Here is a 25,575-nt window from a genome sequence, read left to right on the forward strand (position 1 = left end):
AAGGTAGTACCATTTCCTATTTCCTTTTTACTGTGCAGATGGAAGATGGTCATACAAAAACCTTAATTTATGGTGGTAGTGGTACAGGGAAGACGGCATACTGTGCACACAGTTTTTTTGTTCATGCGCAGATATGAAATGCAAATGTAAGTACTTTATAGCCACAAGGAATGACTGTAGGTGAGTGTTTTACTGGTGGGAAGGAATCATTTACACGCTGACGTTGTCACTTGGGGGTGCTATGGACATCAAAGAAGAAGAGGTCAGGATAACAATGGCTGTTTTTCCGAAAAGAAAATCAAAAGAAGACTGTATGGAATTGCTTAATTAATTAATTCTTAACTCTGGGATACTAACAATCTGTCTATTGATGAGTTTTATTATTAAGGGCTTAACTGTGAATGTTTAATTGATATGGTGAAAATGTTATGAACACTGTTAAACACAGAAGCTTCTGAAAAGAACTGGTTACGTAATTTTGCAGCTAATGGGTAGCCAACATAATCTTTGATTATCAGATTGCTTTCATGTAGAGGGTGAAGAAGCTCAATACAAGTGGCACTGCATAGAAGGACCACAACTTTGAGGAGTGACACAAGTGCATAAAGAAAAGATTAAGAAAAAGGTAATTATGAAGAGAGACCGACAGATCTCAGTATCCTAATTAAGTACTCTCCAGTAGTGAATACCAGTGAAAACATTTTGTGTGGTGACCACGAAATGAAAGAAAAAGGCACTGTGATAAGGCTGTGGTGATGCAAAGACGAATTTCACCACAAAATCATCAGGAAATACAACATTTCTATGGGCAACAACAGTAAACAGGGTTAAAGAGAAGAGACGTACCTGAAATATGTTATCACAATAGGTGAGGAAGATATTACTTTGTGATAACCAGATAATTAGATAACAGTAAAATAAACAGAGCAAAGAAGATCTGTTGGAGAGAGTAACCATTCAACATTAAAAGTGGTTATCATATGTCAATACTGGCTCAGCACTGACTCTAAGATTTAATAAGTCATTTAAATGGAAGTCCGCGAATGGTTTCAACATTTACAAGACTGAGAACAGTTCCTGGTGGCAGCACTCCATCAACTCACAGTCTGTCGGCAGGGTGGTTAAGTGCACCAACAGCACAGACTACAGCTATGAGGCATCTGATGCAGGCGTTGCGTCGCATCACACACACAAGAAGGCATGGGTTTCGTGTTGCTGCACAATATACAACAAACTAGGGGAGTTGCACCATGTACAGTTGACAGCTGTGTGCACTGCTTCACATTCTGACTACCGTATTTACTCGAATCTAAGCCGCACTTTTTTTCCGGTTTTTGTAATCCAAAAAACTGCCTGCGGCTTAGAATCGAGTGCAAAGCAAGCGGAAGTTCTTAAAAATGTCGGTGGGTGCCGCCACAACTTAGTTCTGCCGTCGAATATATGTAGCGCTACACAGGCATGCTTTGTAGGCACAAACATAAATACTGGCGCCAAAACCTCTGCGTCAGTAAATAAATAAATTTAAAAAAAAAAGGTGGAAGACAAGCTTTTTTCCTCTGCGCCGAGTTTCGACCACTGCATTTTCATACATTATCCAACGAAGTAAATACAAATTCCGTATTGTTCATCTTCGAATGTAGCAGCATTTCAATGTACTACGAAAACCCGACTGGCAAGAATGTTTAGAATGTTTGTCAATATGGCCAACTCTACGTTCTGAATTTTTTTCCTATCTGTGAGAAGAGATGGTTGCTAATAGGAACTTTTATAAATTGTGAATCACATGCAGTATTCTCGTCACCATAAGAATAATACGAATATAAACATTTTACCATGTATTGTTTCGTGTTTGCTGCTATCTCATTTAAATCCTGTCTGCGTAATAAACCACAAAACTAGAGTGAGACAACAGCAAACGCGGAAGAATATACATATCATGTCATGTTTATATTCGTATTATTCTTATGCTAAACAGTGATACAGTCAGAAATGAAGCGAGGCAATTGACTAGATTTTTAAATCTAAGATGACTCTAATTTCTGTGCAGAATGTAACGTACTAAAGAGGCGCCTGCAAAGATTTTAAAACGGAGAAAAATATTCGCTAAACTCTCATTCAGAACATCATCTATCATACGCAGTCTATTATTTGGTTCTTGCTGATCATTATCAAAGAAAGCAGCAGTGTAAGTAACAACGAGTAGCAGTCTCTTGCCATTGTTTCGCTAATGAGACGATTCCTCTCTCTCTCTCTTTTTTTTTTTTAAGCGGCGGTAGCACGCACAAACGCAAGCCATGCCGCGATCGGCGACAGGCCGTAAACACGCAGTATCAGAGTACGACAAACAATACATGACACAGTACAGTAACGCACTTTCAGCGTAGAGTGACGTAAACACCTATAACAAAGAAAACTGCGCTTATCAGATCAAGAAAAATAAGCAATCAATTCAAACCAGATGAAGCACGTGAAAAAGGAAGGGTACCCGTATAAATACGTACGGAGCGCCTGACGCATAGCAATGGCTACCTGGTAAAGCTTAACTGCTAAGCTTACGACTCGAACCAAACTACTGTAGCTGTATCGTCATTCATTCGACCTAAATTGTCTCATATTACAGTGGACCAACTTCGTTTCGATTTGGAGATGCGGCCTAAAACTTTTCTCTCCCCTTGAATTTCGAGTCTCAAATTTCAGGTGCGGCTTAGCGAGTCAGGAAATTTTTTTTCCTTGATTTCGAGTCTCATTTTTCAGGTGCGGCTTAGATTCGAGTGCGGCTTAGACTCGAGTAAATACGGTATGTTTACTGGCAGTATTACATTCTTGTTTAAAGGGATACAACATTTATTCAAAATAGTTAGCATTATTGAGTGCATAATCTCAACATTGTAGTATATGCCTATCACTATGAGTATGAATACAAAAATGTTAAGTGAGATTTTGGATACACTGAAACAGCTCAATCAATTAGATGAACTGTCTCACAATATAACAACAATGTTGAACAATAGACTGGTAGGGCAGCATATGACAACACTCAAAACAGACAGAAAAACTCAAAAAGAATGAGATTTTGACTCTGCAGCAGAGTGTGCACTGATATGAAACTCCCTGACAGATTAAAACTGTGTGCCGGACCGAGACTCTAACTTGGGACCTTTGCCTTTCGTGGGCATGTGCTCTACCAACTGAGCTACCTAAGCACGACTCACAACCAGTCCTCACAGCTTCAATTCTGCCAGTAACTCGTCTCCTACCTTCCAAACTTTACAGAAGCTCTCCTGCGAACCTTGCAGAACCATCACTCACGGAAGTATTAACATAAACGACATTTGTGATGTCAAAAGGTGGAATATAATTGACAGGTATACCTTCATTTTCAACGTAATACTTAAAACAAATGCAGTACAATGAAAATAAAGAACACAATTTAAAAATATTAAACCATCAGAAAATAACACTGAAATTTGCATTAATAACACACACAACTGGACAAAAAATAACACTCAATCAGTTAAAAAATAAAATGATTTCTTCCTGTGCCTACTTGTTGGTTGCTTTTAAAAGAACTAAGGTGAATGCGAGTTTCAATGAAGTAAGGGTCAACATAAAGGAATTTTGGCTTCCGATGTGGAGTATGACCATGCGAATGAGTCAGGAAAAGGAGTCAAGCTGTTGCAGAAAGTGGATTAGTCATAGAATGAGATCTCATCAATAGTGACATGGTGGGCTTCTGATGGGTGAGGGGAGGGAACAGATTTGTGAGTCCTAGGCGTGTGTGGTATATTCCCTGTAGAATGGAAGTATGTTTTAATGGTTATTATTTCTAATTTCTGCTACCAGCCACTTTTTATGTTTAACCTAACATAATACAACGGGTATCAAACATGTTCTGTTCATCTTCAGGTGTTTATACATACATACAGAGAAATGTTACTTAAAAAGAAACAGTCTTAAACCAGATTAATCTGGAACTCTTTGTCCGTTGTTTGTTACTGTAATTGCTGGTGTGGCATTTGGAGGGGAGGGGGGGGGCAGTGTATGGCTAGAAATTGGAATCAGTTATGTCCTCTGCTGGTTTTCTTCCTTGTGGTTGACTATGTATGATACCACAGCCTGTATAGGATGCAGATAGATTTGCATCAGTTATGTGTTACGAAAATAGTGAGAAAGGCTTTTATATGTTTGATGAGTCGGAAATATTTCTCTACTAGTGCTAATATACCTTTGGAAGGGGTTTTGAAGCCTGCTATAATGGGACAACATGGACGATTTTTGTGAATTTTGGAAAGTAGACAGAAGGGAGGGACACCTTGGTAAGGAGGGCAAAAGAATTCCCAGAACAACCTCTCTGGTCATCACATGGTAGCAAGTTTACAAGCCCCTACTGAATTCATTTAACTCCTCGGATTGCTTAATTTCACTATTTATTCCACTATCATTTCTCTTCAGCTCAATCCACAATTACTTTCAGTTTGCGATATCATATCTGGAATGAAACTGGCACATTACTTACTAATGTAATATCTTTGATCTTTTACTTTGATTTCTGTCCTCCCACCTTTTCCTCCGCTCATTCTCACAAGTGGGCCTGACTCAAATGGGCATCTCAGTAACTTTGTTTTCATCCTCAGACTTATTCCTATTTTTTTAACCGAAGAGACAACTAAGAGTTGCGCAAGCTAGAAACAGTTTTCTCACTTTTAAATGTGTCTCCATCAATACTGGTATGTTGCATCCTGACAGGTACTGACCTGCCATTTGTTTCCTTGTAATTTTAAAGTTTTCTCCAGTGAATTTTTTTTTATACAATTTGTTTAATAAACTGACCTTGCAAAAAAGCTGCTGCCCCATTCCGGAGCAGGGTGTTGATCTGCTTCAGGCCTAGGTCACGAGAGTGAAGACCTAACCGGATCAGAACCCTCTCCAGGCTGGGTGTGAAGAGAGAAGGTGCAGGTGCCGGCACCAGGAGCAAGCCACAACAAGCTTCAGGCAGCCCCTCCACTTCTGCAGCAGATGCAACCACTCCGCGTGCCAAGGGTGAGCCTATCATCGGCAGACACAGGCAGTGATGCAAGAGCCGCAGCCAGCCTAAACTGAAACCATAAATTATGTTACTATACATTAAATTATACACACCTCCTAAAGACAAACAATAGAAAATCCAGAATGGGGTAATGACAATATTATGAAAAGGACAGATCGCTACTCACCATATAGTGGAAATGCTGAGTCACAGATAGATACAATAAAAAGACTGCTAAACACACAAGCTTTCACCCAAAAAGCCCCTTCTTCTGAATTAGACACGCGCATCCGCACCCGCACGCACGCACGCGCACACACACACACACACACACACACACACACACACACACACACACACACACACAAAACTGCAACCCCACCCACCCACCCACCCACCCACACACACACACACACACACACACACACACACACACACACACACATGACCATGCCTCTGCCTGCTGAGGTCAGACTGCGAACTACTGTGCATGATGGGAGATGCAATCTGAGTGGTGTGAGTAAGGAGGAGGCTGGAGGGATAGCAAGGTAGGGGTGGGGGACAGTAAACACCTTCTTGTGAAAGCACACAGGGATGAGGTAGAAAGAGCTATGGCAGTTAGGTGCAGTCAGGAGGTAAGACAGAGGGTGTAGGGCGGGCGCGGTGGAAAAGGAGGGAAGTAGAAGGACTGTGAATGCACTGGAGGAATAAAAGGCTGTGTAGTGCTGGAATTCCACTATATAGTGAGTAGCAACCTATTCCTTTCATAATGCAGCAGAAGCAGCATTGTGGGTAGTTTTCACCGTATTAACATCGTCATGACATTTATACTCAGTTCAAAATTATTTTAGCCTTCACGGTTGCGTAAAAAGTACTGGGTGAGGCTCACGTGGGTGGCACAGTACACACTCAGTGAACCTCATGAGACCTGGAGCTCCAGCAAACAACAGTGTTTGCCAAATCCTCATAATCATCATTAAAACATTTCCCACTTGCACTAGGCTTTACACAACTTATTATCCTGTATGGTTCTCTGCTGCACACAGTGCTTTTGTTTTTTATTTCTTAAGGTAGCAGTAGTTACTGCCTTCCGTTGTTACTGTTTTTTTGTATATCATACTAAACCCTGACAAAAGCAAATTTATTGTTACAAATGGAAATGTATGAGATTGTTCTCTTGGTGGGAGGAGTGTTAGGTCATTGGAGAGAAACACTTTGTGTGTGGAAGTCTATTAACAAAGTGAGCAAAAATAAGCTGCTGCAGATATGAACATAAACAAAAACAATGTTGTCGAGATTGGTAAGGAAATACTTCACAACAAAGAGGAAGCTAGAAATATCTGAAAGTGGAAACTTTGAGGGAAAACACGCTATCAATACACAAATTTTCTAAGTAGATCCATTTGCTGTGCTGAGGGTGTGATGCATGAAATTAATGATTGTAAAGTGTTGGCAGAAGAGCCAACACCGTGTTGCTAGAGGAGGCCGAAATGCACGCTTTTAAGCTCACGCAGGCTGGCACGAGGTCTGTAACATTACATGGAAATGAGAACTTAGAAAAATGGACGCAGTTGCTGTAATACTTAACTTTAATCCATAATTGTAGAACACCGCTCTTGTTGATACATGCTTCACATAATAAATATCAATTGAATACGGCGCCTTGCTAGGTCGTAGCAAATGACGTAGCTGAAGGCTATGCTAACTATCGTCTCGGCAAATGAGAGCGTATTTGTCAGAGTAGCATTGCTAGCAAAGTCAGCTGTACAACTCGGGCGAGTGTTAGTACGTCTCTCTAGACCTGCCGTGTGGTGGCGCTAGGTCTGCAATCACTGACAGTGGCGACACGCGGGTCCGACGTATACTAATGGACCGCGGCCGATTTAAAGGCTACCACCTAGCAAGTGTGGTGTCTGGCGGTGACACCACAGATTGTACTGCTAGTAGGGAAATTCTCCACCCTGTAAGTTATAAACCTTAAAGAAGTAGGTGTCTTTCAAGGCAGTTTCAGATTGTAATTTACTGTTCAGTACAACCTAGTTTCTCAATATAAACATTTCTATATTCTTATGCTGTTGGTGGAGAGAAAAGATATAACCACATGACATATCAGAAACGAGAACAACAGAGTGTGATCTGTCCCTATAATGAAACACAGCATGTGACCGTTTAGCACGAGTGGACCATTATGTGTCACATTAAATTCAAATTATCTCATATTTGAGGCCTCTGACAGTTCCAGTTTAAAGCATATGAAATAATAGTTAATCTTCAGATTCTGTTTGTGTAATATATACACCTAATCTCAATAGTAAGAAAGTTTGTCACTTGTCAAAAATTTGTCATCATGAAATGGATTTTTGTTAGTTCCCTGTAAATCACATTAAAATATGTTTCTCTACAGGAAACTGAAATGAAAACACAGTGCAAGACTCAAAGAAAACATTAGTCCCAGTTCCATACCTACACACTGAATACTTTGTGAGTTTTAATGAGTCGAATGAAGCATAATAATATTCCTGTGTGTCATGCAAGTAGTGGCAACTTCATTTCATACCCTCCATGTGTGCTTCCAAACTATGAATCCTAAAGTAATTTTGTGTGAATTAATGAAAAGAAGAAAGTGCAGATGCAGACAAATACAGCTGAATATATATATATATATATATATATATATATATATATATATATATATATATATATATATATATAATAGAAGGAAACATTCCACGTGGGAAAAATTATATATAAAAACAAAGACGAGGTGACTTACCGAACGAAAGCGCTGGCAGGTCGATAGACACACAAACAAACACAAACATACACACAAAATTCAAGCTTTCGCAACAAACTGTTGCCTCATCAGGAAAGAGGGAAGGAGAGGGGAAGACGAAAGGAAGTGGGTTTTAAGGGAGAGGGTAAGGAGTCATTCCAATCCCGGGAGCGGAAAGCCTTACCTTAGGGGGAAAAAAGGACAGGTATACACTCGCACACTCGCACATATCCATCCACACATACAGACACAAGCAGACTGCTTGGGACTTAACATCTGAGGTCATCAGTCTCCTAGAACTTAGAACTACTTAAACCTAACTAACCTAAGGACATCACACACATCTATGCCCGAGGTAGGATTCGAACCTGTGACCGTAGCGGTCGCGCGGTTCCAGACTGAAGCGCCTAGAACCGCTCGGCCACACCGGCTGGCAAATTGGTTTTCGATCTGTTCCTTTGTCTCACACAGTAGGAAGTTCCCATCTTTGTTTATGAGGAGCCTACTTTCTCTACTTTTCCTGTTGTAAATCCTTGCTGCCTGCCTTACTTCCTCGTACATTCTGAAGGAGTGAGGCTTTGCAATCAGTTCGTCTATTTCTTGAAATGTCGTTCTTTTCTTGTAAAAAGAAATTCCATTAGCTGTAAATTTTCTTTGCAATAATAAAGTAAATATTTTTTATCTGACTTTGAAGGTTACTTTGTGCTTCTTAATGTTCAACTCTACTTCCAATTAGACAACAAGATGATTTGCCATGTCCCCCCCCCCCCCCCCCCCTCCTCGAAAGTTCCATTCGGCACTGACATTAAAATCTCTTCCATGATAGAAACAACTGCTAAAGTTCTTAAAATTTTTGAATGGTTAGCAGAAGTATCATTAAAATAGTGAACAGGCTCTATTTGCGTATCAGTGCATTTGAGTAACTTTATCAGGTCATCCAAAGCATGTGCACTGCATCCGTATCATGCTGTAGGTTATCACAGATTGTGATGCAGCTGATACTTTTTAATCTTCCATTATATTTGTAGTAAACAAAAAAATGGGTTAAGTGGTGCTTTGCAATTCTTCCAATAAGATCCTTCAACCACATCTTTAACAATTAAGCAGTAACTACCAGCGAAGTCAATCAATATAATAAAGTTGCCCAGTTTGAGACCTTCTATGGTCAAAAAAGTCACCATTTTGATACTAGATCTTCAATAAATTTTTCCAGTGTCTAATCAGTGCAAATCCATTGCTAAAATTGATTGTACTTGAAAGTCACTCTTTTCTAGTCCAAATGCATCTTACAGGTTTTTTCAGAGCATCTGTTCTGGACTTTCTATCTGTGACTGATTTATGGCTTTCTTATTACAAACTACAGATGACTTTTTAAGCAACATCATTTAATCTTCTTTTACTGGACTGTGTGTCAACATTAGTTTTTCATTCTCATGTATTGTCACACACAAGCTTTGTGTGAATCTCCCACAAATACAGTAACACCACTTTGGACATAATTCACAAAATGTTGGAAATCTAAGTCCATGTCCATTTCAGTTTCGATAATCAGCAAACATTTATTTCACTGTACACAGTAAAGGTACATTTGCATCTCAGCTTTTTTGCACCTATTTGAATTAACAGTCCTTTTTTTGCCTGGATCGATTTGACTAAATTACTAAAGTATTACATCTACAAAAAATTCTGTAAGTTTTTACCTTACTTTATTGAGAAGTTTCTTTCCATGCTTGCTTATCGCATATGCCAAGATTCCTTTTTTTTCCCTTCAATTCTTTGTTGCTTTTGTCACTTTATTTAAACAAAAAATTCTCCCTTGGTCTTTTTAAAGTACCAGCTCTGAGTTATTCTGCTTTAGGTTTCTCCATTTCACCAGGATCAAGTCTGCAATTTCCTTTATAATATCATCTTCAAACTTATGCATCTTTCGCCCTGTAAAGCCTTTTATTTTATTTATTTATTTATTTATTTATTTATTTATTTTTGTTTACCTACTGAATCAAATCACTGAAGTTTCAATGGTGATAATCCGACAGCCTTAAGATTATAAACAGATCCCCAAAAACATCCATCAGCTGCATTTCATTAAGATGAAATTAACATCAATGCAGAAGGAATTTTCATTTCGTAGCGGAATGTGTGCCAATTTGAAACTACCTGGAAAATTAAAACTGTGTGCCAGACCAGGACACATGCCTGGAATCTTTTGCCTACTGCAAGTGCTCTACTGACTCCGCTATCTAGACAGGGCTCACAAACCACCCTCACAGCCTTTCTTCCCCATTAGTAGTACTTCAGTTACCTTCACAGCAGTTCTGCATATCTTGCAGGGCGAGTACTCCTGGAAGAAAGGATATTGTGGGTTCTGGACAAATGGCTTAGCAATACTAAGGGGTTTTAACATCTGTGAAGCTTTCTTTTAGAAAAAGTCTTTTCTGCACTATTTGCACAGAAATTGGTCTAATCAGACTGTCACATATTTTACAGGATCAGACATTTCCAAATTGATTTAGTAGACACATATTTGTGTTCTATTATTACAACATAACTACCTAAATCTTTATATTTGTGTAAGAGCAGTACCTCACAATGAACACAAATCTATGCAGCTTCATCAAAGCATAAACCAGCTAACTGATTAAGCTGGACTTATTCTCAGGAATATTGTTTTGCAGCTTTTAGGTATTTATAGACTTTCTAAAAAAACAACAACATACAGAATCGTTAATGCTTTGAAAGCTGCAAGGATTTAATGGTCCTTTGTTGACACCACTATCACAAATACACAGCTGACATGACCACGGCAGGTTTCAGGTCACTACAATGCAGTGCAGTAACCTCTCTTGAAATTCTAGAGTCACTGTTCAGTATAATTCAATACTTCAATGAAGCTATGTAAGACAATAATGATTCAAACGGGTTTTTAAAAGATACTAAGAACAGAAATTTGTTGATCACTAAATAAACAAACTGTATTTAGCCTTTTCACTGCTGTTGGCATGTATATATGTCCTACTACATCATCCCCCCCTAGATGTTGTGGACGTGTATATACACACCACTTGGATTTTTCTGAATGCAGCCTGAACTGCAATCTCTCACTACTATGGACAAGTTACTTCCATATACCGGTGAATATAAATCTTTCGAGTATTTATCATACCACATTGCATCGTGCACAACTTTCCTTTAGATACACAACCCAAAAACTCACGAATGAAATGAGATATCGTTCTGCTCTCAAGTTTAACGAAAATTTCTATATCTTATTTACATTTCATTCACTGAAATGTATGAGCTAAAATCAGCCATAAGCAAAATTTATGCAATGCTTTTTTACCTCTGTGAACTATTTAAAATCTCATGCAATGCTTTATTTAATATGATGCAGCTCCTTATCGAGTGAAGATATCAGACTGTAGGATGTGCAAAATTCAGATTTTTTTTCACCTAACAGTTTTCAAAAAGTCAGTATTTCAAATTAGCCGAAATGCTGTCTCTCAGCACAGGCACTAGCATTTGGCAAGCACTACAGCCATAACAAGCACAGCCTCGGTACAGAACACAAAGAGCTCACCTGTGGCAGTGAAAGGGTTAAACCTACTGATAAAACCAACAAATAAAGTCAAATTTTTGCACCTTAACTAAAACGATATACAATCAAAAATAGGTGTATCTGGTAGCCTTTGAAGTGTCTTTTTGGTTGTCTTAACAACTATAAAAATAAGATGTAAATTTTAAGACACTATTTCAAATACAGTAAACTCTTGATTATCCACAGCAATTGGGGACTTGAAAATCACGGATGATCAAATTTCATGCATAATCCACAACTAAAGTATACAGTAATGCATTTGTATTGTCCAAAAATATAAATTAATTTCAATATCACAATTAAAATCAGTAACTAATGTTTATAATAGATTCTACTTCAACATCATAGTATATGTGAAAATTTGGTACTCACAACGAATAGAGTAAAATCCAATCCCACATTAGCTTACACTACTTTGAAATAAAATACAATCCATCACTTGCAGTGTTTGAGGAGCACATTGCTTTCTACAGTTGTGTTGTAACGTGAGATTATCGCTCGGTCGTAACTACTCCCAGGTTGATGGAAAATTTTCAGCAGGGGGGAGGGAAGTGGGAGAAATAGGCAGTGGATAATCGAAAGTATATTGTATAGGGTAACAATGGTGCATTTGATAGTTTTGGGAAAGCAAAGCATAGTGAATACATTTGTAGGTAAGCTCATGATTCACTAACTTCCTGACAGGCAGACAGACAGAGTTCTCAAAACGATACTTGTTTTAGTGTCTCGTACTCACTGCCAAAACACGAGGAAAAGTCATCGTGAGAAAATTTGTTTTATTCATCAAAAGTAGTGTCAAGATGTACATTACAAAATCTCACCTCTATTACATCAGGAACAACATCTTGCCAAATTTTAGGATTTAATTGCACTGTTCCCTTACCTAAGAAAGTAACCCTCATGAAACTGGCCCTAGTACATACGCCAAGTTATACATGGAGCTGCAACTCTGTGTAAGTCACTGCAAGTCGCTTTTGTACACATTTTACCAAAATCAAAGATGATCAATATAGAATGCCTGAGCCACTCTTCGGTGGGAATCACAGTTTAGATCCTGATGCACAGAGCAACTTTTTTGCATCCCTTGAGCCTCCTAATTCAAACAATACCTTGAAAATATTATTCTTGTTTATCATTTGCACGCAGCTTCCCTTTTTACTACAATAAAGCAATATTATTCTTTTCTCTCACTTGAGTTTTTACCAGTACAGCAACAGCACAGACATTAGAAAAAGACCAATCCACTATTCTGCTGTCACATCAAGTTTCTCAGTACAACTATTACTTTGTCTTCTTTCCTTAACAGTATTTAAGTATTCTTATTGTACGAAACTAATAACAAACTTGACATGAAAAGTTAAAGCTTGCCAAGATTATGCAATGTAAAAGAAGAAGTAGCAGCAGCAGACACAAATGTTTTCACAATGAATGTATAAAAATTAAGTTCTTAACACAAGATGACTAAAATAACACGGTCTGACATGATCCAAAGAAAGTGTGGAGGTGGGGGGTGGGGGGGGGGGTGGAGGAGGAGGCGCATTGAGGAGGGGGAAGGGGAGGACGATATAATGAAGTGATGGAATAATATTGGAAGATAAAAAAAATTCATACTGGATTATATTCCTTAGATGGATGCAACAGAGAGAGAGAGAAGGCTCAAGTACCTTGATTTTGTGAGTTGTTCCTCATCAGGCACATCCATGTTCACTGTACGGAAAGCAGTTTCCCCAAAAGTAGTTGAACCAAGCAAGCGAATTTGTGAGAGTCCGATGTTTGAAGAATCATGAGGTTTATAAAGTCGAAGCAGCACACTGGTGACAATTTCTGGCTGTGGCAGATGAAGTCGTATAAATGTGAGCCCGCTGGTGGGAACTGGGGGACACACAGGCACTAGACCAACACTGCAGTCGCGGCATACTTCCACTGCTACTGCTGAAGGGCATGCTGAGAAAATAACCATCAACATTATAAGATGACGTGTATTATAACTTACACAATAACAATTATGTTTCTTGATATTAACCTTTAGTAAGTGAGCTCAAAAGATTAAAGGGGATATAAGACAATAAACAGAGAACACATCCATGTGCATACTATTAGAACATTTACACCAAGAATAAATAATATTAAGTTATGAGCTGCTGCAACATTATCAAGTGCAAAACAACAAAACTGGATAAGAAAATTTTTAATATTACGTAAGCTGTTAATATAAGTTTCATTAGTATTCTGTCAAACTGCATAGCACATGATCAATTTAAGAATCAAACAATGGATATAACAAATACAATAACTACTCTTTTCTCTCGTTTTGAAATTTTAAGAGAGAAAGCACACATGACATAAATTATCTGCTAATTCGTTTGGTTTGAAGGGGACCACTCATCAAAAAGCAGCACTCATCAAAAAGCAGAAGTGTTGATTTGTCAATACACACACACACACACACACACACACACACACACACACACACACACACAAACGAAGAAGCTAGCTATTGGAGTTTTGCTGAACACGCACACGCACACACTCGGATGCACCTATGTCTTTACATGGTGCTGGCTAGACTATTTTTCGGCAGGTGGACTGGTTGTGGTGGCAGTAGTGTCAGGTAAGGTGGGCAGAGGAAGAGACAGTAGGAGGCAGCGAATGGGGAACTGGGGGTGGGTGGATAGTGGCCCAGAGGGAGGTGGCCAGTTTGCCAGCCACAAATGTGGGAGGGAAGGGCGGCAGGTATAAGGGCTGGCACCACTGCAATGGCCAGTGGGAAGTGGCAGATGCTGGAAGCAAAGTGGAGACACGAATTGGGAGGGGATGACAGGATGGAGGAAGAGGAAAATGTTGGGTGAAAGGTGCAGGGACAGGGGGTTACACTACTCTCATTCTATTCAAAAAAATCTACAACTAAAATTGAAGTGCCTATATGCTTTTGCACACATCATTTTATCACAGCAGCCTGTGCAATATGTATATAGGGGGAGGGGAGGAGAGGAGCAGCATTATCTTCTTACAGTCTTCAGTGAAGCATGGTTACTGAATTAAACAGCTATCCAAACGTTTCACAACACCTTTCTTGCAGATATCTTAACAGAAATGACTGAACACGTTGTGACTCCATTCCACTGACAAAAGTAACCCACTATAGTTCACTTCAGTTTATTTTTCCTCTTACAAACTCTTAACAGATTAGCATTACTCTAAGACATAGTGAATCATGTAAATAATTTTGGAGTAAAAGTAACAATTTGCCGAATAGTAGAAGTGCTGAGACATTGGTAGGCATCCAAACAAGACTGAACATATACACACAGTGTGTGTACGGCTACATGATGACAGCTGAATACACAATGCTGCAATTATTTTTACACTCACAACTTCATCTGTACACCACAGCCATGATGCAACATGTTCTAGAAATTATTTATGTTCAAGCACCACTTGTCTTATTTCCTCACTATTCCATTAGCAAGTGATTCAAAGGAAGGACAACTATCAAAACATCTCCACCGAAGGCTGGATCCACTTTCCTTATGTAATCGCCATTATTCAAGTTGCATATGGAAGGAAGGGATTTATTTCATTTGCTTTGGGTCGTCTGCTCCTGGAAGCTTTAATACTACTTCCTTCATAGAGGAGCTGATATCCCAAAAACCTATGCAATTCTGGTATCAAACTGTACCTTTATAATACTCATTCATTCGAAATTTTATATTCCTCAGGACAGTTATGCTGGAGAATTTACATTACATTTACCAAATATTCTGTCAGTACTTGGAGGAACATAGACATGTTAAAGAATGGAAACACACAGTATCAGTATCCTATAAATAGTATTGTATTGTATTGTATGTTAACTGGGGGCCTAGAAACGACCGAGAGGCTCCGTCCCCGCTGCAGCCGCAATGGCCCACAACTCCACGATGACTACAGTAGTCCACTTCATCCTTCCGCCACCCCACACTGAACCACTCATTCAGGGTTATTGTGTGGTTCAGCCCCCGGTGGACCATCTCAGAGAATGTCTCACATCAAACCAGTGTGGTAGAGTACGCGTACGTGGAGAACTTGTTTGGGCAGCAATTGCTGACATAATATAGCTCAGGCGGAATAAGGGGAACCAGCCTGCATTCGCCGAGGCAGATGGAAAATTGCCTAAAACCCATGCACAGACTAGCCGGCTCACTGGACCTCGACACAAGTCTGCCGGGCAGATTCGTGTCGGGGACCAGGCACTCCTTCCCAGCCCAGAAAGCCATGCATTAGACTGCATGGCAGCCGGGCATTTATAGTATAGTTTATTGTGAACTAGCTTTTAGCTTTTTAGCCTTAAATTGTCTGAGGGCGGCCTAAAAAGGCAACAGCTGGTCCTTGTGGAAATTCAATAATGTGTAAAAACACTGTGTATTTCAGTTCTTTAGTGTCTAAATTACATTACTGGATATTGAACAAAATAAAATTTGGACGGTACCCAAGTAGCAGACTTACTAGCAAGTGATGTTAAATGGGGCTGCAGCTGTACCTCCTTTAACAGAACAGCACACGGTAATGTGAGAGTAAGCTCCACCCAGCTTTCTTCAGGGTAAAAGTGATACGACCACGCAGGTGTCCGAGCACGTCGGTGAGGTGGTGCCGACTGGATCAGCACATCAGCTGGCTGTGCCGTTAGATTACTAGCACTGATGTTACCTGTCAAAGAAAAAGCACTCCCACATCACAAGAATTTTTACAGATTGCTCCCTTAACATCGATAACACCTTGAATTAGCTCAAGAATCATTTAAAGTAATGTCAGTATGTGTAATAAAATCAGTGTTTTGACTCACCTAAAGGTGCGAAGTTGAGTAAGCCTTCATAGGTTTCAATAGGGTTTGACAGTTTTTTGCCAGTGCTTGTACTTGCTGATGGAATATGACTGAAATGTTGCATAACCACTGATACCATACTTGGATGAGAGTTTATTAAAGCCTGGTTGCTTTTGACCAAATTTTCACATATTACCTGCAGAAAATTTCAAGAATATCAACACACCTATGACGCGATTTTTAAAAAAGCTGAACTCAAAATCTATGAACAAATCTTCAGTATTTGCATCCTGACCAAAATTAACACACTTAACATCTGTTTTACACATTTCTCTCTTCACACATATAAGTAATGACACATTAACACAACTGTAGCATAAAATTAATGAACAAGGTAAAATTGAGAAAACCATCTGAGCTCCAAACTTGCATTGCCTCAAACACTAGTACCTGAAGTCGCCGTTACAGTGAAAACTAATGTGTAAACAAGTGTCAAGATCATGCTTACTCGGAATGCAGACTTCTGTCTGAAAATAGTCAGTTCACTAAATTCAGTGTAGTACCTAGGCAAAGTCTGACTGACTATTCATTGTATAAACTGGACTTTTAAATGCTCTACAAGCTTTATCTCTGTGCATGTTGTACAGTGACTCTCAAAACTTCTTAACTGTAAATAATTAAAATTCATACATTCACACATTCAAAACTAGGCTCATTCAAATACATACCTCAATGTGGAAACTATTTATCAAAGACATTCCCTTTACAACTACTACATCACAATTACTCTTATCATACCTTAATTCCTCCCATATTATTGAATTCATTAAGTGCTTCTTCTGAATCGAGCACGTGAAGAATGAACCACAGGAGGGGTTCTGAGAGCTGCATAACACCAATAGTCCCAACACTTGGCTTACTATTGCATGCTGAAAACAATAAGGAAGGGAAGTGAGAGCAGAGACAATGTGCAAAATAATGTCAAACATTAATGAAATACGCTAACTGCCATAAAAAGCAAAGCAATAATGGTAGCACAAAGCCATACGTTATTCAAATGCTTAGAGCTGCCTTGCTCTATGTGTGTGTGTGTGTGTGTGTGTGTGTGCACACGCACCTGCTAGAAACTCAACCTAGTATACTTACAGGATAGGAAATCGTAGAGTGTCTGCAACATTAGCGTCGGCTTTGTCGCCTTTCGAGCAAGCATGAGCAGTAACTGGAAGACTGCATCCCCAACAGACAAAGGCTCTAGGTCACCAAAAGCAGTTGCAGAAATTTGTTCTCCTGCTGAGGCATTCATGGCAGGAGATGCACCTGCCGAACCCAGGAGCATTGCCAGAGTCGATCCAGAACAGCCCGCTAAAGAACTCAGCAGTCGCATTACTGTTGTTTGTTGCTCCAGCACTGTAATTAGCACAACATCCTTAACAAACTTATCTTTTAATATTCCAGTACTGCTTTTACATTACTAACATAAATTATTACCACATTTTATAAATGATCATTATTCATATTAAAACTGCATCGACACCATTCTATTCATAACCAAGCTCTGTTCCACTCACAAGTAGTTACCCACATCAAACAGCTAAAACCAAATAAAACTGATTTTTAAATAAGAAGATGCACCTGCTCTACCACTCAAAAATGTCATTTACCTGTAAAACTAGGCATATCTGTGAAATCAAAATTTAAAGATTAAGTAATCTAAGGACTTAAGAGGCTCCGCAAAGGCTCAAAATCATGAAAAGTTCAATTTTTACTTTTTTGCGTTTTCTGAATCTGCAGACTATTACCTTTTAATAGATATATAATTTATTCAATTCCGAAGACCAACTATTTTTAAATTTTTTTTGAAATGTGTTCTACATGGGCGTGACCCACTGTGGCGCTGTTAAACTGCTGTCAAATGGTGTTATTATTAACGTCCGTGTTCATCAGGTACATTTTAGTGATGTGAGATAAAGTATGTGTTGTGGCTAACCTGTGATGGTTCAATATATATTGCTGGTGTGATTGTCGATTGTTTCATGTTTATTTACTCTGTCGTTATCTCGAAAATATTCGTAATTAATTCTGTTTCTTGAGTCTCTCTTTTGTTGAAGTATAATAATGAGTAAAAGTAAAGTTATTAGAAATCCTCTGAAGGCTTTTAAGAAAAGGAGAAATGTTGGAAAGCCAAAGGTATGTGTTATTACTGTAAACAATAAAGACGATAACCAAGTGAGTGAACCTAACCTCTCAAGTACACCTGCCCATAGCAGTCAAAGTCGGAAAGAAAATACTTCATAGAAGAAGCTTGGTTCAATGAGTGAAAACTATGAATGTTCTATGGGCGAATCGGATGTGAATGAAATATTTGATATGTCGGTTCTCAAAGGAATTTTTTCAAACTGTGTAAGATGTATTCACTGTAGTGAAGTTGGTCTGGAACTCTCCATAATAAAGCACGTAGGAGTTGCTAGTGAAATACAACTGAAATGTGATAAGTGTTCATACATGACCACCTTTTGGAACAGTGTTGCAGTAACTGCAACTGAAGAAAATGGTAGCAAAATCTACGAACACAACATTAGATTTGTTTATTCCTTGCGTTCAGTTGGTAAGGGTGCTACTGCAGGTGCAATTTTCTGTGGCATCATGAATCTTCCAAATCCCCCAACCAAGTTTACGACCTATAATAAATTAATAGGGTCTAAAGTAGAAGATGTCTGTATAGAATCTATGAAGAACGCTGTGGAAGAGGCAGTAATGGAAAATAATGGTAACAGAGATTTGACTGCAGCGTTCGATGGTACCTGGCATAAACGGGGACACACATCTCTTCATGGTGTAGTATCTGCCACCAGTATGTATACAGGGAAAGTTTTAGATGTAGCAGTAATATCAAAGTATTGTAGATGTCCACAAAAATATAAAGGTACACATGAAAATAATTGCAAAGCTAACTATAGTGGCAGTAGTGGAGGAATGGAAGTGGCTGGTGTTGCCAGTATATTCCAGCATTCTGAGGAGTGTGATAAAGTGCGATATGTTAATTACCTTGGTGACGGTGATTCTAAAAGTTTCAAACATGTTCAAGGACTGAAGCCCTATGGTGATGATGTTGTAGTGCAGAAATTTGAGTGTATTGGACACGTACAGAAGCGAATGGGAACAAGACTTTGGCGACTGAAAGCTTCATACAAAAAACAAAAACTCAGTGATGGTAAAGGGTTGGATGGGAAGGGAAGGTTAACTGACAGTGTAATTGACAAAATACAGAACTATTATGGAATGGCTATTAGGCAAAGTACACAAAGTGTCGACGAAATGAAGAAGGCTGTTTGGGCTCTTTTTTTTCGTACTTCTTCAACCGATGAAAATCCCCAACATAGCTTGTGTCCCAAAGAAGAAGACAGTTGGTGTAAATATAACAAAGGATTGCTAACTTGTGAAGTGTACACTCATAAGCATAGTCTGCCTCGTGCAATAATGGAGGTGATAAAACCTATTTTCAGAGACTTAGCAGCACCTGAACTGTTGAAAAAGTGTATTCACGGAAAAACTCAAAACCCCAATGAAAGTGTAAATAGTGTTATATGGTCGAGAATCCCCAAGACTCTATTTGTTGGAATAGAAACACTTCACTTTGGTGTGTATGATGCTGTTGCGACTTTCAATGATGGCAACATTGTAAGGTGCAAGGTATTTAGAAATATGGGAATGAAGATAGGTTCTAACATGGTACGAGCGATGCTTGCTTTAGACAAGGAACGCCTTCGGGCTGCAGACAGGGCTGTAAAGAGTCTAGCAATACAAGCAAGAGTAAACAGGAGGAGGAACAAGAGGAAGCTGGAGGAGGAGTTTGCAGAGGATGAAGATAATCCATCCTATGGACCTGGAATGCACTAAAAAGTTAATCCAATCTTTGTCGCTCGATTCCCAAAACTTTTATTTTCTCATACTAATTACATGTTTTCTAAGGATCTTCCAAACATATTTGTTTCAAACTTTCAGTAAATGTTACACAGTACCTTCTGCATAATTTTACACAGGCTTTTTCCAAAAAACTGTATATTTTTGAATATATAAATAAAAAATTGCAAAAAAAATGTTGTGAATTTTCATTACAATTGAAAAAAAAAATTATCTTTAATAACTGAACTAAAATTTTGTAAAATCCCTGTGTTAAGTTGTAGCCCATATTCCAATAAATAATCTGTAAAAAGTTCAACTTCCTACCTCAAATACTTTGTGAGGAAAGATGTAATTTATAAGCGTTATTTTAACATTGCAAGTATAGGGCGTTCCGGAGCCCCTTAAGTCCAAGTCATTGAAGAAACAATATCGTGTAACAGACACTTATTACCAGCATATTCACAAGACTCATAAAATTATTTTTTGCAAAAAGTTAAGCGTCCGATTGAAATATTATACATTAATACATACGGTATTTACAGAGTTAGATTCCCCCTAAAAAAAAGTTGTCTTGTTACTCTAGATTATTCGCTTATTCGCCATCGAAAGTGCAAATGTGGAATACCCAGAGAAGTGATTAAAGAACAATGGAGCGGAGCAGTATTCACACTTAACACTGTAGGCATGTAACTGCTCAATATTCTCTGACACAATTAATCGAGTGCAAAATAACAATGTAAAAGAAAACTAAGAGTTACAGCTAGGATGAACTGATGGAAATTCACAGCTTAGGAAAAAATGAAAAGAAATTTGCAGCAGCACAACAGAATGGGACATTTCACTAGAATAGCTGCAAGCAGTAACAAAGAGCACCCTTGGACCAGTGAACACTGCTGCCTGGGATAAGTCTGATGAAAGGTCCTGATCTGATTCAAGCATTGTATTACATTATACGGACTCAAGAAACAACAACTAAACTCCAGATGTATTGCAAGAGAACCTGTAATGTGAGTATATTTTGTCATGATACAAGGGTAGTATGAATATCTGATTAGTGATGGCACTGTGTACGCAACAATTAAATTTCACCATACATGTTACATTTAATCACTTAAAACCTTGTCAGCGATGATATTCTTTCTTCAGTCACCTGCTTACATGGAGATAAGTAATCCACTTACATATTTGATACAAAATTCATCTTTGATAATGGATTTATTACCCCTTTATTTTAATGTACAATATCAGTACCAAAGATGAAAATTCTTGTCAAAGACACGTGCCGATATCATACACCCATTGCAAGACAGAAATGGGTGAAAAAACTCACATCACTCATGATGTTTCAACTCATTAAAATAAATCCTACATCGTAAAACATGACACTTGCATACACAACACTAGTATTAATAAACTATTTACACAGCAACTATCATGACCATGGCAAAATAAATGATGGATTAAACCAATATTATTGAAGGAGTACCAATACGCTGGAAAGATTTAACAACCTAATATAGTTTCATCTCTCAGAGCTAATCAACTCACACTCACAAAGTTGACATAACTGCATCCATGAGTAACTTTTTAGAATGGTGCATACTGTTCCGCTCTGGAGTAGATCAAAAGGCACAGCCAATTCGCTGCCTCATTCCTGCTGTGTGCATTCACATGGCAGGAGAGATGCTTGAGCAGTGTGCTTTGTTTGTGAATGTACGTGTGCTGTTCATGAATACTTAAGAAGTAATGGGGACTGCCTTTCCAATGTAAGAGGTAGAAACCTAAGAAAAGTGTCAAAGTGAGTTATAGTGGCTGATATAATGGAGATTGGCTTTTTGTGGACACAGAGATAAACACCAAATCGGGCTGGCTCTTAAAGTGAGGAAGATCCAAGTGACATGAAACTGGAAAAAAGACCGGACAAGCACAAGTAGGACTTGCACTCAGAGGTTTCAGCACAAACTTAATTATGTATACTTCATTCATCCTAAGAAACAAGAACCTCAATTATCTTTTCTTGTTATCAATAGCAATTCTGGCAAGATGTTGGACCCACTAATTCCAATTCTTTCAAGAATTTTCTTTTAATTTTAACTTCTAAGTTGAAATTTTTTGTGTAATTTTCACATTCGCTATTGAAATTTTTCATTTATTTTATTAATTTTGGCATTATATTAACATGCTATGTCAGTGGCAATTGCAGATGTATTGATTTTGCCTACACCCCTATCAGTGAGTTTGTGATTATCAAAAAGCCACATTTTTTATTGCACTGACATACAAGCCTAAATTTTTTACACTGTCAAGGTCGAAGTAGAGAGGATAGAAAATGTAGACTGGCAATGGTCTGAAGAAGAGAAATTTGTTAACATCGAGTATAGATTTAAGTGTCAGGAAGTCATTTCTGAAAGTATTTGTATGGAGTGAAGCCATGTATGGAAGTGAAACATGGACAATAAACAGTTTAGACAAGAAGAGAATAGAAGCTTTCGAAATGTGCTGCTACAGAAGAATGCTGAAGATTAGATGGGTAGATCACATAACTAATGAGGAAGTATTGAATAGGATTGGGGAGAAGAGAAATTTGTGGCACATCTTGACTAGAAGAAGGGATCAGTTGGTAGGACATGTTCTGAGGCATTAAGGGATCACCAATTTAGTATTGGAGGGCAGCATGGAGGGTAAAAATTGTAGAGGGAGACCAAGAGATGAATACACTAAGCAAATTCAGAAGGATGTAGGTTGCAGTAGGTACTGGGATATGAAGAAGCTTGCACAGGATAGAGTAGCATGGAGAGCTGCATCAAACCAGTCTCAAGACAAGACCACAACAACAACAAGGGGCCATGGACCTAAGTACGTAGTATAAATTTCAACTTTATATCTATTTCGATTCCCGAGGAAAAATGATCTTAACAAACAAACTGACGAACAGATGGATAACAAAATGACGTTATAAGGGTTCTATCTTTACAGATTAAGGTATGAAACCCCAAAAATGTTGTTTTCCAATAATTACTAGACCATGATCATGTAGATGGACTTCCGGGAATCCTGTAAAAGTTACTAGGGAAACAGAACCAAACAATCATGGAAACAGAACTTGAAAACAGTAAGAATGCGTTTGTCTGACGGAATTTCCATTTTTTTAGGTACTAGTGCTCACTGAGAAGGCACGCAATATAGTCTATGCATTACTGGAAGATGCTGTTAACAAGTAAAATTTCTCATTAGCTGTTGCAACTATCCTGTTGATGTGCACAGTGCCCTAGATTACAGTAAATATACATAATCTGGATAATGAAACATTTTGGAAATTTTATGTGATTGCCCAAAACAATAAACAATTTCAAAAAGAAATTACAACTACAACTCACCTGTGTCTGCAGCACAAGGAACCTTTGGCTCTTGCTCTGGTTGCGAACTCTGCTGCTGCATAAAAGACTGTTGAGTCTCTGTCCCCCTCTGTTCTGTTTCACTCTCAGGCAATTGGTTCTCACCTGTATCCATACTTTCTTCAGAATGCCTGGGTACCTGGAAAGAGATGATAAAAGTTGCACTTCTTTTCCAGAAACTTCCTCTGGCCATCACAAGATGAAAACGATGCTGCATAAATTAATCAGCTCATTCTCTTTTTTTATTTTTTGCAAAGTTTATACAAGTCAGATATCCAAGATATTCAGCATGTAAGACCCTTGAAAGCTCAGTCTCACTTAGATGGAAAATATATACATGACAGATCAGTTCTCACAAAACCAACAAATGCTCTGTGACCCTGGAGAATACTGGGGAAAACTTTATGAACTCTACAAGGATATATAGTTTCAATCAGATGGAGCAACAATTCCCACTGTTCAATTTACATCTGGCAAAAAAGTCACCTCTTACCATGTTGACATTTGTTGCCTCCATTTGTTCAAATGATCAAACCCTATTTAATTCCCTTCCTTGCAGGAGATCCATCCAATTTAAAGTCTACACACACTGTTATGGGAATATTGAACAATTAAAGAGAGCAATATCATATAAAATCATTAGCATTCCACTCATTAAATCCAAGAAGTGTGAACAGCTTCAACAGAATATCATCAATGAAATCAAATTTTTCTCACTTGAGCAATCTCATCTACGAAAGGCATAAAAATCATGCCTTGCACATTGTTACAGATAAAATAATTATGTATTCTATTTTGTTTGAAATTATTGCCATTCAAAACGCTAAAGTTATTTCTAACGCGTGCTGGCGTATAGAAAGTAAAATGATGATAAATGACATCTTCCTTTCACGTAGCAGAAAACTACTAAAAAGTATTCTTGAACAACAAAGTATTCTGCAATGGTACAGGCATTCAAAAACCACCAACACAAAAGTAACCAACTCTATTATTTTACTGTGTCTGCCCCAGGATACCTCTACCAGACAAGATGTATGAACCTTTACAAAATTCCCACTCACTCTAGCCTCACAGTTCCCAGTCCTTGCCTTGCTCATTTATTATATCTGTCACACACTCAAACAATCCTCCAATATCCCACAGACGCCAGAATCCAGTAAACGCATTACACTGTTGTTAATGCACACGTCCAACACCTTAATGTTGCAGAAGTTTAAGTCCTTCCAAGACGCTCAACTTTTAGCCCTCCACACAAATCTTACCACACTAGTCAGAGATCAACTCTCCTTCACTCACATCGTGAATTGATAACAATGCTATCAAACCTTGTCTCTACCAGTTCACACCCTTATCCAATTGTGACCATCCACAATCAGGCAAAATCCTAAATATTTTGCTGGTTTTGGTATACCGACAGTATCTTTGTGATCTGTGCTAAGACACTTGTTTTTATTTATTTACAGCCATGGATCTTTTATCTGTTTTACAAGAAGTTCAATGTGCTACCTTCCTCGATATCTACAGCCATTTCTATGATGATTCCATAAGAGCCTCCAACTGTATCAAATCTAACAATCTTTAACACTAACTAAACTTTGATATCTTACATCTCTTCCACAGCAACAAATCTCCATGGTACAGTTTTTTCTGCCACAGAAAATGCTTCTGGAGTGAGTAGTAATCTTTTCTCCAGTAAACTGTATACTTGTTATGAAGGCCTACACAGACACTGACTTTCCAAAACTGATCCACAAACAGCACTCTCATGTCACACCCTCCTATATGGCTCATTTTCCAACCATTCTCACTAACCACTCCCAGTAAGCACATCTGATCACTAAGAATCATTCTGGACTGGAACTGCTGTACCACTTTTTCTGCCAGGGTGCTGACTACCTGCTCTCAGTTGAGAAATATCCTTGTGAAATTTATTTCTGTCTCCCCAAACTAGCATTCTGCTACCCATTACTCCACAGAACATCCTGATCTTACCTTACACCAACTCTGCGACCAACCCCGTGCTACATGGGCCATGTCATGCAGTACTGTTCTGGTACAGCTTTGATTTACAAAATTTGCCAT

At 38.5% G+C, this 25,575-nt stretch overlaps 1 protein-coding gene across 1 annotated transcript in view; it reads right to left on the minus strand.

Moving 5' to 3' along the window:
* The window catches only part of LOC126463579 (baculoviral IAP repeat-containing protein 6), a 314,074-nt gene that overhangs the window by 104,027 nt on the left and 184,472 nt on the right, over window positions 1-25,575 (minus strand). Inside the window, 7 exon segments of the mRNA XM_050096169.1 lie at window positions 4,831-5,096; window positions 13,059-13,338; window positions 15,880-16,080; window positions 16,217-16,391; window positions 16,994-17,124; window positions 17,342-17,602; window positions 23,476-23,632. Of these exon segments, the coding sequence (XP_049952126.1) occupies window positions 4,831-5,096; window positions 13,059-13,338; window positions 15,880-16,080; window positions 16,217-16,391; window positions 16,994-17,124; window positions 17,342-17,602; window positions 23,476-23,632 (1,471 nt within the window).

This window comes from Schistocerca serialis, chromosome 1 (assembly GCF_023864345.2).
Source record: "Schistocerca serialis cubense isolate TAMUIC-IGC-003099 chromosome 1, iqSchSeri2.2, whole genome shotgun sequence".
In the NCBI taxonomy this organism is placed as follows: Eukaryota; Metazoa; Arthropoda; class Insecta; order Orthoptera; family Acrididae; genus Schistocerca; species Schistocerca serialis.